This window comes from Pundamilia nyererei, unplaced genomic scaffold (genome assembly GCF_000239375.1).
Source record: "Pundamilia nyererei isolate P.nyererei 1_Seehausen unplaced genomic scaffold, PunNye1.0 scaffold00094, whole genome shotgun sequence".
Classification (NCBI taxonomy): Eukaryota; Metazoa; Chordata; class Actinopteri; order Cichliformes; family Cichlidae; genus Pundamilia; species Pundamilia nyererei.
In genome coordinates, this window is record NW_005187495.1 from 2,403,881 (window position 1) to 2,422,200 (window position 18,320).

The 18,320-nt window shown below is 41.5% G+C and overlaps 2 protein-coding genes across 6 annotated transcripts in view; both read right to left on the reverse strand.

Moving 5' to 3' along the window:
* nbeal1 (neurobeachin-like 1) overlaps positions 1–7,495 on the reverse strand; it is a 58,687-nt gene extending 51,192 nt beyond the window's left edge. For all 4 annotated transcript variants that reach the window (XM_013912615.1, XM_013912613.1, XM_013912614.1 and 1 more), the window contains exons 1-2: positions 7,424–7,495; positions 6,510–6,909 (exon numbers count right to left, since the gene is read on the reverse strand). In XM_013912615.1, coding sequence (XP_013768069.1) covers positions 6,510–6,560 — 51 coding nt within the window. In that variant the 5' untranslated portion in view covers positions 6,561–6,909; positions 7,424–7,495. The remainder of the gene's footprint in view (positions 1–6,509; positions 6,910–7,423) is intronic.
* A 3,793-nt stretch (positions 7,496–11,288) lies between these two features.
* Positions 11,289–18,320, reverse strand: part of stradb (STE20 related adaptor beta) — a 9,821-nt gene continuing 2,789 nt past the window's right edge. For both annotated transcript variants that reach the window (XM_005739879.1, XM_005739878.1), the window contains 9 exons: positions 15,659–15,761; positions 15,446–15,567; positions 15,245–15,353; positions 14,975–15,098; positions 14,683–14,854; positions 13,438–13,542; positions 13,090–13,346; positions 12,933–12,975; positions 11,289–12,800 (listed from right to left, as the gene is read on the reverse strand). In XM_005739879.1, the coding sequence (XP_005739936.1) occupies positions 12,639–12,800; positions 12,933–12,975; positions 13,090–13,346; positions 13,438–13,542; positions 14,683–14,854; positions 14,975–15,098; positions 15,245–15,353; positions 15,446–15,567; positions 15,659–15,761 (1,197 nt within the window). In that variant the 3' untranslated portion in view covers positions 11,289–12,638. The remainder of the gene's footprint in view (positions 12,801–12,932; positions 12,976–13,089; positions 13,347–13,437; positions 13,543–14,682; positions 14,855–14,974; positions 15,099–15,244; positions 15,354–15,445; positions 15,568–15,658; positions 15,762–18,320) is intronic.

The window sequence follows — 18,320 nt, forward strand, 5'->3', positions numbered from 1 at the left end:
ACCGGTATTACCGTGAACGGTATAATATGGCCCAGCCCTATTGGATGGTGCCCACACTGCTCTTTAACCAGAGCAATAAACAGTCTATTGTCTTAATGTACATATGAATGCTGCTGCCAGGAAATTAGAAGATGATGATTTAAGCCAGTAGTTTCCCTCTCAAGTGAGTTTGTGGCTGAATGACTGTGTGTATGTCTCTTAAAGAATGTCCTCTTTTAGGCAGCAGCTTGGGAGCACAGATGCCCATTGAGGGTTTGTACTGTGGCAGGCAGGGGACACACCCTGCTCTACATTGCCCTGTTTATCCTCAGCCTTCATCACAGCCCCCCCCCACACACCCACACACACACACACCTTGTCCAGCCAGACTCCCACAATATTCTTGTGTCCCAATGTGTATACAGACAGTTCCCATGAGAGAATCACATGCCTCTATGATTTAGTTCATTATCATATTAAATTCTATGCCCAGCTACATCACAATCCCAAATATCTGTTTAAACTGACCTCTGTAAACCTTCCAAGGTCAACAGCAACACAGACCAATGCACGTCCTTCTTAACAGAGAAATCCCCACTGACCCAGACTGGATTTATCAATAGCTCTCAGTCATTTCGAATGTCAGAGACATGCATGAACGAAAAGAAAAAGCTGAAGGGCTAAAGAGAGACCAATGCTGGATTTTCTAATTGTTACTCATTTTTAAAAAAAACAACAACAACAACAACAAAACGATTCCTTCTGGAGTCTATTCTCATTCTTGACCATCCATTTATTTTCTACCACTTATCTGGGTCCAGGTACAGTCTAAGCAGCCATGCTCAGACGCCACTCAACCAATCACCACCTCCAGCTCCACTGTGGGAATCCAAGGCATTCCCAGGGAAGCTGTTTCATTCCTAGGGCATTAAATACTGCTTTTCTGTCAATGCTCTATAACTCTAAAACTGTATGTCGTCATTTTGCCAGGATCTTTAGTTGTATCGTTTTGACTTGATCTGTTATGAGATGCTAGACAGGCGTGGTCAGCCAGCTGGTCGGGTGGCAGTTCAGGGGAACCTGGTTAGGTGGAAGTGGCATAGAGTCGCTGAAACCACAATGTTTAAAGGCCTCCTCCCTTTAGATTTAATAGACGGCTGTGGTTTTTCTGTTTCTGCTGCCATACAGGCTTACAGCACTACCCGTCACTCTGTGACAACTCCTCTGGCCATGACATAAGTGCCAGAGGTGGGTGGGTGGGTGTGTGCGTGTGTGCGTGCGTGTGCATAGGGGTCCACACTGCACGAGGCACGTCTGATACACCCTGTTAGTGACATCAGTGTTATGCCAGAGATATTCATAGCATGGAGGGAAAATGAGAAGCAAGAACTGCACCAGGGAAGAAAGTTAGCCTGAGGGAGCAAACTTCACGGAGCAGCTCATTCAGTAAACCGAAGCCTGAGTGCATGAGCTTGTCAGACTGCGTGAGGTATGGCGTATGCACATGATTATTTGTGTGTGTGTGTGTGTGTGTGTGTCAGCACTGGGTAATCTACTTGACCAAATATGTGAAAATCTGAAACCTTGCACCATTTCCAGCTTGACTCTTTTGCTTCCGATTTCCACCAATGCTTTCACTGCATGCTGATTCCCATAAGAGCAAGGGTTTATGCAAATTACTGGCATTTGCTCCAATCCAGTGAAAAAGCAGGGTGGTGTGGGGTGACATCACACAGGATGATGGTTCTGTGAATCCCCTGTGTTGTGGACAGTTGAAAAAGAGAGTGAGGACTGTTCCTCTTAAGTTACCAGAGTCAACTTTAAAGCCACAGGAGGGTAAAATGTTCCCTGTGCTTGGTTAAATCAAAAAGGCTTTTCTGCAGCACATAATGGCCTTAAGAGCGGAACTGGCACGATTCAGGAATCTGCTAAACCCTCCACTGTCTGACAAGCCCTTCTGGATAAAACACTGGCGAGAGAGCAGAGCTACTGCGCCACTGTATGCCGGCAGCCACCAGCCGCTGCTGGGGGACAACACTATGGCACGAACCAATGACAGTCAGCGAAGAGGATCGCTCGTTACATAAGCATCTTGGCTGTTGTCTGCGACCTCTCTGCTTCACTATAACTCAGAGAAGCAAACTGGAGTTAGTCTGCAGATTCTCATTGAAATGCATACAACATAATAACTGACATCTACCAATACATTAATTTAGAAGCTTTAGAAGCTTTAAATAATGAATACCAACAGTACTTTTCAAACAATGTAAATATAATCATACAGACTAAGCTTTTACTATGTTTCCCAACTATTCCCTACTAGCAATATATAATGAAAGGTCAAAGATACAGTAAGCATTCCTTTGACCTTCTGACTTTAAGGTAAATATTATTTTACATAATAGTGTTCAAAACTTTAGAGTGCACAGCCTGAAACTACACTGGAGGACAAAATACTACATTCTGCCCACCTATACTTCCCTAAATACTGAAAACAGCACCAAATGTGCATCAATCTGTGGTAGCAAATAGTCCTAACAATTGTTATAAACTACAGTCGACAACCGTTTCAGGAAATGAATGAAACAAAACAAAAACACTATAAACACACATTTGTCATTCAACAAGGGAAAACAAAGGCCAGTATACCAGCAACATATGGTGCTGAGTGTAATCTGAAGGCACCTAATTTATTATTTGTTTTTTCATAAATTACCCTACCCAAAGAATAAACATGATGTATAAATAGATAAAGCTGTGATGTTGTGCCTGTGTTCAGATATGGCTAATATGACCTGATACATACACAAACACCAACTCCTGCACACTTCTCCACACTGGAACTGATGCTACAGCTGTTCAACCAACAATTTCTGACTTCATCAGTATGCCAAAAGGCCAGCTGCCACTTCTGGCTTAAAGTGTATTCAAAAGTAGTTTTATAATGCCATAAGTCAAACTTCTAGGAGAGACACACGTCTGTCTAAACACAAAATTGCCTCTTCCTCTTTCAGTACCAGGAACCAAGTGGTCAGGTGAATGATAATGATTCAGAGAGAGATAATCAGAAAGCAGACATCTGACTGACAGAACAGGACGAGCTGGTTCTCCCAATGGAGCCGAGGGCTGGTTGTGTTGTAAAAGTTTCTACTGTCAACACCACTCACCTGAATGACTCTTTCTTAGACAACAGTGCCAGTATTAACCTCTGACACTAAAGGCTACCATGACTCTACTGCTGTCAGTGATTAACCAGGCAAGGCACATGAAAGAGGTGTGTATCAGGATGAGTACACAAATATGACAGATGCCTCCAAAGTCATCTAACTGAGTCACATAGTCAAGTTTCAGGAGTAAATACAGCATTCAGGATAACCATTAAGTCTTAAAAGTGTTATAATATTGCAAATTACTAACTCTATGATAAATTGCATTATCATTGAAAGTTGAATTAGAGGTTATTATAAAGTTTAAACTATAGCTTAAATGCAGTACTGTGTGTTTTACTAGCATTTCATTGCAAATTAGGCAGTTGTTTCATGTATTAATTGTTTTTTACTGCTAATGTTTAAAAGGACTCCAACCTAATTCGAACAGTAGATTTTCCCTGACGCTCTTTGTTGCCTCTAACAGCATGTGGTCTGATTTCAATGTCAAGGACTTGAATCAAATTTTCCATGAAAATCCAAAGAATGTGACGTTTATGCTTATTCCCATTGCCTTACTCTGGCTCCCAGCACAACAATTCAACACAAGCTCCACATACAGACAACAAAACAAACACAAAGGCTGTGGCATCAGATAGAACTTAGCTAGTGACACCGTTAGTGAGAAAGCAAACTAGGTTTAGCCAACTAGCTGCTAGTTAGGCATTATGTAATTTGTGTGAATTTGCAGATAAGTTAGGTGAAAATGGCTATAAAATAGCTATATCTATGTAATAAAGCCCATCCTGGAATTTGGCCATCAGGGGAAAGCTGGTTAGCGTCAGCAGAGTGTTCGAGTCAAACTGTTTGGTTTTCAGGACCAAAACCTGATGCCCGAGTCATCTTTCTGGCTAACGGACAGTTGTAGCTTAAGGGTCAGAAAAAGGAAGTTAATGTGGAAGAGATTTAAAAACAAAACAAAACAAAAACTGAAATAAATAAATGAAAAATTTATCCTGAAGACCACCAAATGACATAAGCTGTTGTTGGACAAAACTATTTAGAGTTAGAGACCTATAGTTCTCTGTAGTGACCTCACTCCTGAGTTTATAATCATTTTGTAAATCTTGCTTAAATTGTTTTTCAGAATGGGTCTGGAATGGATGTTCTTTGGGTAATCACTTGTCAATTATAAGATGTTAGCCAAAAGAGGAGCACTTTCACAGTCAGAGCTGCACTTCTTCATCCTGTTTTTTTTGTTTGTTTGTTTGTTTGTTTTTGTGTAAATAAAGATGAGGAAAGAGGAAACACTCATATCAAGGCTTCATAACTGGACATTGGGTGACATCACAGTAGCTACGTTTTTGAATCTTTTATACTGTCTCTGGGCTAATGTGTAGCTCGTTCTCATACCTCAGCTGGTCATCTTCAACAAGCTGTTGCCATGCTATCACTGTGACTAGCAAAGTCATATATGAGTTGAAATGGCAGTTGGGGATGTAAATGATGTAAAGTCATAAAGCTAAATAGTATCGACTTTTCACATTGAAAGCCAACATGGGGGCAGTCAGTCAGCCAGCTAGATGTAACTTAGCTACATAGCAAGTGCCTACCTGGTTGCTTCATCCAAGTCAACCTTGTTCTTTTACTGATACTTAATATACACACAGCTGGTCTCCTAGCTTTTGGAAAAATACATGAATAATAATCAAAGGCAGACTTGAGTGTGTCCACCGTTTTGGCCAATAAAGGTTTGAACGAACTGCCCGCAAAGACCACTTCACTTAGCAGCCATGGGTGTTATTAATAAATTAATAAGAGCTCCTTTAAGATCAGGCTTCCTACACCATTTCATAAAGGAGCGCAAAGCTTTTGCAGAGCTCACTGAATAAAAACAAGGACAGAGCACCGTCTGCCCTTCAAACCGTTTAAGATTTTCTAATGACCTGCAGAAGCCCTGAAAACAAGGAAACTGTTTCGCTACTTTGCAATGAGAAAGAGTTGGGAAGAGAAAGTTGTGATAAGAGGCCGGTCGTAGTTGACCACTTGGTGGGACACAGTGTGGCTGGTCTCAGAGCTCAGACAAGAGTCAAGCCTCAGAAAGAGACATTCCTTGACCAATTTAGACCATGTGACTAAAGGCTAGACAACCCACACACCCACACACAGACCATATCATTAAAATGGTCTGCCCCATACTGTGTAGATCTCCCTAGTGTTGATTTAACAGGCTCTGGGCTTCAGAGGTGTCCTTGTCAAATAGCATTAGTATGAATGCAAAGCTCCAGTGTATCCCAGCATTGTAACAAGATCAACAATGATTCAATTCACCTGTACGTGCACATGTATATCATATATATTACAATGCATCTCTCGCCACATCTCTTTTGCTTCATGCAGACATAAAGATTAGCTCAGTGGACTCTGGCTGAAAGCCAGGCTCGAATGAAATGATCCTTCCCTGCATTATAATGCTCAGTCAATGCAAAGAAAAAGTCCTGCTAGAGCAAATGTAATGTATATGCTCACTTTTTCACAGGTGACTGCAACAATCTCAGAGACCCCAGGCACCCAGCTCGCTGGTATTAAACACTCTGTGTGTGTCAGCATTCAAATGCTTTACTTCTCAGGATGAGGATTATTGGATGTCGTAATCTAAAAATAAGTGTAACAGCTTCACAGCCCTCCACACTTCTCAGAGGGCTATGCACGGTGCGTTATTGTGAGGGATTACTGTGGGAGGTAGGTAGTGTGACTGCAGCCAGGCTCACGTGAGGAGCGGCTCAGGCAGCCCGTTTTGATTGGACGGCAGGATGCGCGCATGCTTTATCACAGGGTGAATTAAATCTTGCCAAGAGCTGACTCAAAGGGTGCTGTCTCTACTCTGGCGTGCCTTCATTCATCTCTACTGGTAAAGTAAGGGAGCATTAACAACATATCACGACCATGATACATTTAAGAATGCATCCTCGCTGGGGTTGAATTTAACATTCATTAGAAACCACATCCACCTGACGTTATGACAAAATGTGTCCTCAGTGAATTAATTATTCATTTATAAACATAATGTGTCTCGCTGCAATAATTCCTTCAGGATCTACAAGCAATTTCATTAGTCTGCCTTTTACCGCAATGCACTAATTGTCTTTGCCTTCAACCTGTCTGTCAGCACAGGCTGTACTTTCTCATAACCACAGCCTGTCAGAGCAAATGGGCTTAATCTGTTGCTAGACTTCAAAAAACATAAATAGCATGAGTGAATAACCCCCCCCCCTGGCAATTGCCAGGGAGGAAATGCCCTCACTCGGTCCATTACTTCACACCAATGACATTTCCACAGGGGAAGTGTGTGTGTGTGTGTGTGTGGAAAAGGAGAAACCTTACCTTGGTGCAGTAGAGCATCCAGACTTCATACAGTCTCTCGTTGGATGCCATGGTGCCAGTGAGGGGCACCCTCGGGCTGCGGTGTCCACAGAGGTCACTTCCCTGGTTGCTTCATGGTTCCCCGTCATGAGCTAAACGGCTTCATTGCTTCAGTGCTCATGACTTACCAACTCTGACAAAGGTGTGATAGTCCTTTTAAAAAGAGTGGGGAAAGCTGTGCAACGTGTTGAGGCAACAGCCTGATAGAGGGAGACTTTTAAAAAATATATTCCATGGCAAAGGAGAAATGTGAAGCCCCCGGAGTGCAATAGCTGGAATTTCTGGAGCAGCTGGGCCTCGACTCCCACTTTTTTCCCCCTCCCGATTCTTCTTCTTGGAGGTATTCCCAGCAGCGTTTGCGCTATGAAGGATAACAACACAGACAATTGCATATGATGGAGGCGGATGTTTGGTCACTGTAAGCCAAATGGCAAGGCTATCGACCGCAAGCAACAAAATACTTTCAGTAACGTTACTCCCTGTGTACTTTGAGCAGCCCAGCTGGCTCCGAGCTCAGATGTACTGTGGCGGTCAACTACGCGACAAAACACATACATATACACATGCCTATTTTCTACTGTGTGCTCTTCTGATAAGCTGAATAACTAGCGTATTCCGTACAGTCTCTTCGGCCACCCTGGGCAAACACTGCTGTGTAGTTAACCTTACCTGACCAAGCTACAAGCTAGCTGTCTGTCAAAAAAAGAAGAAGCCTTTTTCTATTTTTTAAGCCACCATTTCTCCTCCTCCTCATGTGACACAAACGCTTCATCCGCCAATGCCTGCCCGGCTACAGAGGGTTCACATGAAAGTAATAAACCGATAAAAACACCAGAAATAAAAATAGACCTATCGATAACTTGCAGACCGCTCACCTGTGCAAAGAAAAGACCAACTGTCACTGACACCGTTTCCAGGGTAGTTGGTTTTACGTCCAGCGTCCGACAACAAGGACGCACAGCGACTTCCTGTGGACTAACGCTTTGACTTATTTCAAAAATAAGAGTCGACTGATTTCTATAAAATAAACATATTTTATTTAGCTCCAAAATTTGGAAAACACCGGTGTTACAACTGCCAAAACTGTAAACACTTTCATAATCAAAATGTCATAAATAAAGTAGAATACTTTAATGAAACTAAAATAATTACACATAAAAAGCTAAATATAACACTATAAGGAGCTTATTAAGTTTATGTGATGTTTATTTCAAGGGAGCCACAATTTTACTCTCCCTAAATGGAGGGTTGTGGTCTATCTTGCTGTCATAGTAGGCATATAGTACCATTTAGGAAAGTGTAATGGCTCGAAATAACAACATGTTCCTATAGTTATAAGAACTAAAGACATGCCTAATATGTAGTCCAAAGCAAAAGCAAGTGTAAAAAGGAATATTGTAATATTGTACTTTTATTAAACTAGACTTTACTTCTCAGTACTTCATATACTGTGTACAGTATAACAAGCGTAAAAGGGGATTTTAATTTGGTGGGGGAACCGGATAAACAAGAGACTGCAGCGTCTAGCACGAAAATACAAAAACGAGCCACTCGAAGGCGTTCATGAAGGCAAGGGTGTTTTTTTTTTTACTTATCGTTTAAAAATGAAGCTGTTAAACAGTGACGAAATATGCTTCTGATGAATATGACACTATTCAGAGTATTTGCGACAGTTTTCACTCACTTACGTTGTCGATGTGGACCTACGTGGTTGCTAGGGGTTGGGTTACGGTCTGTTTGTTTTGATATTCTATTGCCGCCCAGTGGAGCAGAGAAAAACTACAATTTTCAGACCTCTAGAAATGGTCATATGCAGAAAGAATTAATATTGCCGCTACTACTACTACTACTACTACTACTACTACTACTACTACTAATAATAATAATAATAATAATAATAATAATAATAATAATAATAATAATAATAATAGCAATAATAATTGATGTTCCTTCTGTCACTTAAATGCGTCGTGGGGGGTTAATGAGTGAAATAAGTATTGGCTACCCAAGCAAAAATGAGTTATTATTGGAGGAGAAATCCTTGTTAGCAAGCACAACTCTAAGACGTTTCTTGTAGTTGGTCGCCATGTTTGGACACATCTCATGAGGGATTTTGGCCCACTCCTCTTTCCAGAAACTCTCTAAATCCTTTAGGTTTCCTGGCTGTCATAAACTTAAAGCTTTGGCTCTCTCCACAGAAAATTCTGCATGACTGAGGTCAGGCCTGGAGGCCACTCCATGACCCTAATGTGCTTCTTTAGCCACTCCTTTGTGGCCTTGGAGGTATGTTTTAGGTCATTGCTGGCTGAGGGAAGGAGGTATTCATCCAAGATTAAAGAGTACATGGCTCCGTCCATTTTTCCCTCAATGGATTGAAGCTGTACTGTACCCTTAGAAGAAAAACAGCCACAAAGCATAATATTTCCATTTCCGTGCTTGACTGTGGGAATGGTGTTTCTTGAATCATAGTCACCATTGATCACTGATCACTGATCATCTTCCCACCAAGCTTCTTGCTGATGGTCTTGTAGCCCATTCCAGCCTTGTGGAGAACTACAATCTCGGCCTTGACATCCTTTGACAGCCCTTTGTGCTTGCCCGTGGTGGTGGAGAGGTTGGAATGGGAAAAATGGATCCTGTGGACAGATTTGCTTAATACAGTGGTTCCCAAACTTTTTTTGCTAGGCCCCCCTTTGTTTTACAATAAAAATGTTCGCGCCCCCCCCCTCCCGCGCGCGCGCGCACGCACGCACACCCACAAACACATCCTCCAACCACACGCACCCATATTTTGCTCCATTGCGGTTTATTTCACAACTTAAACATTTAGCAAACAATTAAGCAAATACAAGTAATCTGCAATAAATTACAGGTAGTAAGAAAGTAAACTACTAACTCTTTTACGCTACGTCCACACCTACACGGGTATTTTTGAAAACGCAGGTGTTTCGTCCACACGTAAACGGCGTTTCCAATCACCGAAAACGGATATTTTTTTTAAAACTCCACGTGGACGAGGAATACAGAGTTGGTCACCAAAGGTATGTGCCTTTTTTCACGTCACGCTATTGTTTACATGAGATGAATTGCAGAATGGCAGATAGAGACAAAATACTGTTACTGTTAATCTGACTATCTGCAGGTTTTACACGCTTACATATACACACGCAGTTACTGTCCCTCCATTTACAAAGGCAGAGGCGTCACGGTGTAATTATTTTAAGCGTAGTTGTTTTTTTTCCTGTGTAATAATATTCAACATTGCTATCAATACATTTTTCAAAAAATGCCTCTCTGTGCAAAATGGGTTTAAAAACATAAACAACTGTGGGATACTGTTTGTCCGGGATTTGAAGCGAGGGAACAAATCGTGGCAGGATCAGCCTGATATGTCAGGAGTAGTTAGTCATTACAACAAGTGTTTGTGAACTAAAAATCAAGAATGTGGGATACTGTTTGTCCGTGATTTGAACAGCCCAGTGCTTCTCCCGATGAAGGGAAAACCAATTCTGCAGGGGAGACCTACCTTGGCACTTGTGTGCAGGTGAAGCCAAAGGGAAGATATGCTTCACCATATTTTCTAGTCTTTGGCTTATAATGAAGTTGGTTTGGAAACATATTCAGCCATGCTTCATCTCCTGCTTTGCGTTTGCTTCTTACTTCTGTAGCAGGGGGGATACTCCCACTAGGTTTATATCTGGGACTCTCCACCATTTGACCTTAGAACTGAAGAAGCTTCTCGGATGAGAGGTGAAACGTCTTCAAGTAACTTAAAGAAGTCCAGACGCTTTTCTTTGCAAGCTCCTTTGACTACGATGACCTGGATGACTGAGAACCTTCACAGACTTCTGTAGCTTGTGCATTGCTGGGAGTCTCTTCCTGTTAAAAGGGAGTCCTTTCTCCTCACACTTGCCAAGCGTCCCTCCAAGATGATCAGCAGAACATCTATGAGAGAGACCTGCTGGAGTTCCCTCTAGTACCTACCTAACTTTGAGAGAGCATTGCATATAATAACAGACCACTTTGCTACTCAATTTTCTTGACGTTTGAAAAATAACCATCTAAATTTATTTGTTAGTATTAAATATGTCTCTCACAACGTAATGCAGCGTACTCACATTCAGAGTGTCGCATTCACCATACATTCATACAGTGCTTTATTCTATGACTTAAAGCACTTTATCTACCTAACATACACATAACATATTTTATAATCACCACTTAACCTAAGATGCATGTCTTTGGACTGTGGAAAGAAGCTGGAGTACTAAAAGAAAGCCATGCAGGCACAGGGAGAACATGCAGACTCCACACAGAAAGGCCGCAGCTGGTAGGTTTGACCCACCTGGGACCTTGTTGCTGTGAGGCAACAGTGCCAACCATCACACCACCAAAAGACAAAAACTGCAAAAAGATTTATGACCACAAGTTGGCAAAACATTCGGTATCATTTTATAACACATGTATATATAAGGCTCATACAGCTACCATATTTGATATGTACTGTAAGTCACAGTTTTCATACACAGTACACTTAATCACAGTTACAGAGAGATCACTGTATTCTAAATGCACGGTTCAGTAAAACAAAGGCATTATTGGAGAAGTGGTCATAGAGCACAGTAGAAATCTTCTTTCCACGATTGGGACAGGAAACTTTGTTTTTCTATTTCTACCTGTGGTTTCTAACTACTACATGGAACACTAGATATATTCTATTGCTCATGTATTCTATTGTTCATAGCACAGTCCCCCCCCCCCCCCTTCCCCTTTATGACAGGTTTTAAGGATACTATACAGGAACTCTATGTGCATATATGTTCAAGCCTACAGCAGGAATGTATTTACACAGCTGATTGTGGATGTGTTGTTTTGTTGTTCTGCTCTTTAAACAATGTAACCTGTGGTAAAACCAAAGAGTTTAATTTTTGAATATAAAAAAATAAGTATATGTCAACAAAATATTATATATATATATAGGGAATAACCAAGGCCTCAATTTAAGAACTTTTCTTAAAATTTGGTGTCAACAAAACATTTAATAAAGACTTGCCATGAAACAAACTAGCTCGCTGCAGGCAAGCTAACTGGTATGCAGACTAATCTTTTTTTGGCTGTACAGTATTTTTTACGCTTTGGCAAAACAACCGTTAAAAGCTTGCCGGATTAGATATTAGTAGTTTCTGTTTGCATGAGTATAAAGGCAACTTCTACTGCCTTACTTTGTCACTGAAGAAAACTTGAACATTTCTAACACAGATGAATATATATGCACATATGTTTAAATCTCACGTAGTGTACCTTTCACTATTCACAGTCTAAAAACACAGTGCCTTAAAGTGGACCTATTTTGTTTTTTTTCTATTCTTGGATTTGTATCATGTTAAAGTAATACCGTCATCCCAGGTTGTGAACACAGAGGAGTTAACGAAGGGCAGCCAGTCAGAACAAAATAGGCTTAAGTAGAATGGAAATGGTCAATTTTAGACACAACATGAACAGAGGAGTAGCACAAAAGCCCAGGATGAGACAAATAAGGGAGACTTTGAACTGTGAATCATGCAGTGGAACTCTGTGGAGCTGTAAAAGAGCATAATAGGTCCACTTTAAAGAAAATTCAACACAAACATGATATCTTACAAAAAGTGGTTACTATTAAGAAATAACTTCTTGGTTGTACCAGAGTCACCCACCTGAAAGAAAAAATGCAAACATGGATATAACATTTAAAAAACAACAAAATGCTCACAAACACATGCACAACTGTTAACAGGGGGGGCTTTTATCTCAGAGGAAGTGCGTGATTATTAGCAAGCAACTTGTTTTTTTCTTATTCCTTTCGCTCGCTGACGGCCCATTATTATCGTTACTATAAAATCAGAGCAGCTTCTTTGTTCCAGCACTTTCACAATTGCCTCACCACTCTGTGACCCAAAAAGTTGCCTTCAAAAAGCATAAAAAACAATTTAAAAAGGCTCAGAGAGTTGGGTTAATAATAAAAATTAAAAGCACAGTAGAATTTGGCCTCATTGCTTTTCTTTGATTGTCTTGTGTTTGGCTTGCTAGTCAATGGAAGTGTAGATGCTGCAGTTAGGAGAAATCCCAAACGGCCTCAGTGGAGTCGGCGGTGGCTGACGCTGGAGTGTGACAGGAAGGGGTGGGGGGGCTGGATACTGGAGGGTCCTCAGGACTGGCGAGGGGCACTGCTGGGTACATGAGACTGAGGAAGGAGTCACTGGTGTGCCTCTTCACCTGTAACAGAACAGAAAGTCCCTGCTCAAACATCAAGTTTTCAAAATAAAAGCCTACTCTTTTAAATTTATTGCCTTTGTTCTGTTTTTGGAGTTTTGCCTTCAAAGAAGACGCCCGACTGAAGAAACCCACCTGCTTGAAGAAGGCGTGGGTCAGCAGCTCAGATGCTGATGGCCTTTGGAAGACAAACAGAACCAACACCAGCATTAAAGTCTGTGTGTCTGTGCTGTAGGTGAATGTGGTTGTATTTCTTTTTAAATCCATCTGACTGCTGATTCACTGAAATCACCTGCGCTCAGGCTGCTGCTGCAGACACAGCTGGACCAGGTTGTGGAGGGTGGCAGAGTGGTTTTTGGGTCCGGGGCTTTGAGGTCGGTCCGTGGGAGGAGCAGTGGTGCTGTGCGTCAGGCTCCCCGTGGCCACACTCTCCCCAATGCCGGAGTCCACCCCAGAGCGCGACACCTTCAAACCCCCCAACTCTCCAAGCGGGAAGGGAGCCACGTCCAGCAGGCAGCAGTGGGAACCGCGCAGCTTCTGAAGCAGCATCTGAGTGGCAAGATTCACACACTGACACAAACTATAGACAACGATGTGTAGCTACACATTCTTCTAGAGCAGTTTGGGTATAGCTGATTACCTGAGTGGGTGGCATGTCCTGGAAAGGCACCCTGCCGCTGACTAGCTCACAGGCCACAATGCCCAAACTGTAGATGTCTGACTTGACTCCATAACCGTGCAGGTCCTACTGAGGACAACACCAAAGAGGAGACGTATAACAGGCTAAATTTTAGTTAAAAAAAACAAACAAAAGAAAATCGAAAGAAAAAACAAACAAACATAATTTTTGATGATTTTTTTGATCCAGTATTTGGTCCTCTAAATACTGTCATCTAGCACAGAACCTTCAACCATCCTACTGATCAGCCAATAGAACAAAACTCGGCTTAAATGGAGATGGAATTAAAAAAAGAGCATGTGTGTAGGGTGAGGAGCCCTCTTACACACACATACACGTTTGTTTGGCTATTGTTGTGTGGACTTTATATGTAGCCACTTTGACTTTGACCACTGGACTATCTTGGTGTTTAGAAAACAAGCGAGGAACTCACTGATGAAGTGGCATGCTCACCTGTCCTAGGGAACATCTGCAAATTTTAGCTAATAAAACATATGTTTACAGTCTTCCCAAAGTGCTGCACTAGTAAGATCTGATATCCTTGTGTTGGTGTTGTTTCTGCATCATCATTGGTCATTTTAACTGACCAATCATGTTGTCTGACTATTCAGTTAGGATTAGCCAAGAAGTTAGCTAATGCTATTAAAAACCCAACCGCTCGTGGCAGATGGCCCCGCCCCTCCCTGAGCCTGGTTCTGCTGGAGGTTTCTTCCTGTTAAAAGTTTTTCCTTCCCACTGTTGCCAAAGTGCTTGCTCATAGGGGGTCATATGATGGGTTTTTCTCTGTATGTATTATTGTAGGGTCTACCTTACAATATAAAGCGCCCTGAGGTGACTGTTGTTGTAAGTTGGCACTGTATAAATAAAATTGAACTGAATTGAAAAGCCATCATTAGCAAACCTACATGAATAACCTAAATTTGGCTAACAGGAACCTAACTTGATAATATTTGTATCATATTGTATAAACTAATAAAGAAAACACCAGAAATCATTTGTTCCAGAAGAGAATTTTCTATAAACAAAGGCTCCATACAATCGTATTGGTCAGATGCAACGTTTAACAACACCAACATAGAGACATGAGATAGTCTCACTGACTATTGCATTATTTTAAAGTATGAATCATGCAAGGTATGGCAGAGCAAAAATCTGGGGAGCTGGGGATGTGCAGAATTCACTTTGAAGGGGAAGCATGACACCGACCTGTCGCAGTAGTTCAGGGCTGAGCCAGGGCAGCAGTGCCGGGCTGTGGTGGGGCATGTCAAACACGGTCCTCATCCTCTTGCCCTCACGCATCATACTGTAAACACTGTGGAGCCCTGAGAGGTAAACACGCCCCTCCCCTGACAGCAAGATATGACTGGCCTTCACCCCTCTGAGAGGACAGATACAGGTATAAAAAATACACATTACAAAAGATACAAATACTCTTCCCCTTCTAACACATATGTTGTCTTATAGTTTAGCTTTATAGTGTCTTGTACATTCCACTGACCGGTGAATGTAGCCCATTCGGTGCAGGTATTCCAATGCTTTGAGCACACCGTACAGCAGGTACGCTATCAAGGATTCACTCATTCCATCTGGGAAATATGTCCTCAGTAAAGTATCTGCAGAACCTGCACAGCAAAGCAGAGGGAAGAGACCAGTCGAACAGCTAATTATGGAGCTTTTATTATAAAAATCACAGCACAGGAAAAATAAAAAAAGCCATGAAAGCTTCTACATTAGGATAAAAAGCTGTGGATGTGTGGTTGTGGCTGACCGTAGGCCATGAGCGGTGTCAGGACCCACAGCTGGCAGCAAGAGCTGAAAACCAGGCGAGAAGTCAGCAGGTTGGGGTGACGGAAGAGACGGGACAGCAGTACCTCATTCTGGGATTTAATATAGAAATATCCAGTGGATAAAGACACGTGTACAACTGCGTATATCTCAAATACATGACAGCATGTAGGGCTGCAATCACCATGAGCTGCAGAAGCTCCTCCTCGGTGCAGTCGTCCAGGTTGGTCTGTTTGACGGCCACCAGCTGGCCAGTAGGGATGTGGCGAGCCATGTTCACCTGGCTCAGATTATTGAAGCCCCGTCCTGTGACACGGTGAGTTGGCATGAAGTGAATTGCACTGCTATTTTTTTTAAGATCTTTAACTCATTTTTATGCTTGGATGTGTGTCCTTACCCAGCTCTGACAGTAGCTGGTAGTGGGCCGGCTCGGCCGACAACCCTGTGATGTCATCGCCACCCGCTGGGCCCTGCAGAGTGTACTCAGAACCGTCACAGCTCTGCAGAGACGTACACACAAACAAGGCCAGCAGAACAGAAAACAAACATGATTCAGGAGAGAGCATACACAGATTAAAATGCACAGGAAATCATCTGCGACCTTCATCAGTCCTGACTGTCTTCATATTTGGCTCCTCACTCTCAACACTATATGCTGTTTCTGTCATAACTCGCGCAAAGTCTAAGGTTTTTTTTGGCAAATGGCTTTTCAAATAGTGCAGAGGTGCCACTATGTATTTAAGAGGTTAAGAAAAGTCATGCAATACACAAATTCCCCAAATAAATCATTAGTGTTTATAAGCACAAATGTGTATATGTTGCTAACAAAATTAGTTTGTTGAAGATTTTATAAACTTGCGAGTCTTATTAACCTTACGGACATGTAATCGACACAGACTGTATCCTGTTCTCTGGTGCTTATGAAGCAGTGTTGGTGCTGAAATGTGGAACAAGCCTGATGGAAAGACTAAAAAGCTTTTTGACCGAACCATTTTATCCTGAAGAGTCTGACTTTGAGTGTCTCTTCATATCTAAGGTATTTAAATCACTGTGATAGTCCATCAATATACAAAAAACAGCAGACTAAAATACTAAAGAGAGGAATCCCTGGAAGTATGTCTGTTCTGTTTCAGATGACATCAGAGTTTAAGCACTGAATAAAATCTACCTTTGTTGATACTAGCATGCCTAAACAGCTATGCGAGAGAAGATAAATAAGGCCCGAGGGTGTAAAGTCTCTGAATAACAACAGAAGTGTATGAGGTCAGCAGGGACGGAACAATGGTTTATCCTGGAACACCACAGCTAAAGTACATGTTGTGTAGTAAAAAATGCAACAATTGCTTTGAAAAAATAGAACAAATCAAAGTCAGTCTTCACAATGTAACAGGGTCATAAATCACATTGTTATAATTACACAAAATGTGTTCTAAACCCCCAAACTGCTCCTTTTATACCTGACTTTTAGGACCTCCAAGCCTGTAGTTGTGTTCATTATCAGTTAGAGCCCCTCCTCATTCTTTTCTTCTTCTTCTTTGGTGCAATACTATAAATACAGTGTACCCCTTTTGCCTCTCCCCTTTTTCTACAATTCCCCTGTGGGAGAGGAGCTGGAGTGGGCAAATTAATTACTTGGAGGTCTTTCTTTCTTTTACCTTTTTATATCAGACACAACGCAGAATCACACCGGTTACAACAATTTACAACATTCATTACTTTGTAATATTTGAAAGCATCTCTTCTGCAAAAAAGAATCATCATTATTCTGTTATTTTCACTTTTTCCTAATTATTTCATTTGAAAGTAAATTAAATGCAACGATTGCCTGATTCAAGCAATCCCATCTTTGCATACAACTAAATATCTGTAAGGTTTTAAAAGGAATGCAGTCGAGCCCAGAGCAGAAGGAAACATTCATTTACATATTTGATGAGTCTCAAATATGTTTACCGTGAACACAGCACCGATGTGTTCACTGAACATTTTCCCACTAATTTCTGTACTGACTGCCAGTTGTGTTCACAAACTGGAAGCAAGCAGCTAATGTAAAATAATACCAATGGGCAGGATTTCCTCCTGTCCTCCTCCATTTGTTGAGCCACCAGCTGCCACTTAACCCTACAATCTTCTCCAGCTACAACCTCAAAGGAGATGAAGTGTCACAGTGACATTGGGTTTCTATTTTGCTCCACACTGTGTGAGGTGGCTGCCATCAGGTGGCGCTGTGACACAGAGAGGAACAAAGGGGAGGGAGTGAGGGGAGGATGCTTGGGAGTATTAGTGATGCAGAGGCTTTCTGGGGATGTCTGTTTCACAGAGACACTTGTGTATGTCTTGGACTGAATTCAGGGATACACACTCCACCCCAGGATTTACTCTGCATCAGCAAGAGGAAGTGATATCACACATTAGCTGTACATTCATAATTATTATTAAGTTGCTAATAATGCATATTAAATATAAAGTACTCAATATAGAAGAAAGCATCTAGACTGGAAAATTTTAATGTTTTTGGTGAAGGGGTGGGGGAAGGAGCTTTGGAGTAAAGTCTGATGATGTCATAGTAACACCCCAAAACCTGAGGGTATAATATAGCAGAGCATTCAAAATGTAAGAAAAAAAAAGTTGCATCATGGGAATCGTAGGATGCTAATTTATTGGAGCCTCAGGTATTATTATTAGAATTAAAGGGAACCTATTAAGCTACATATTGATTCACCAATGAATGACCACATTAAATACGGTCTAATGAAGTTTCTAATAATGTGGTGAGTGCATGTACACTTATCAGTGTATTTTTGGCCGTCTAGGAGGCACAAATCTTCAGACTGCTGTAAATGCTGAATAAAAATTTAAGTCAATCATATGTAAATTTAGGCTGTTATAAACATGGCATAATTATTAGCTTGGTATACAAATATTTGAAGTGTTGTATAATGTGGTGTAGGGACTTGTACTGCACACTTGTACCGTTCTGCAGGTCTAGTCAGTCTAAACATATTAATGTAGTCCTAAAGCAACCTGTTATATACATATATACATATATATATATATATATA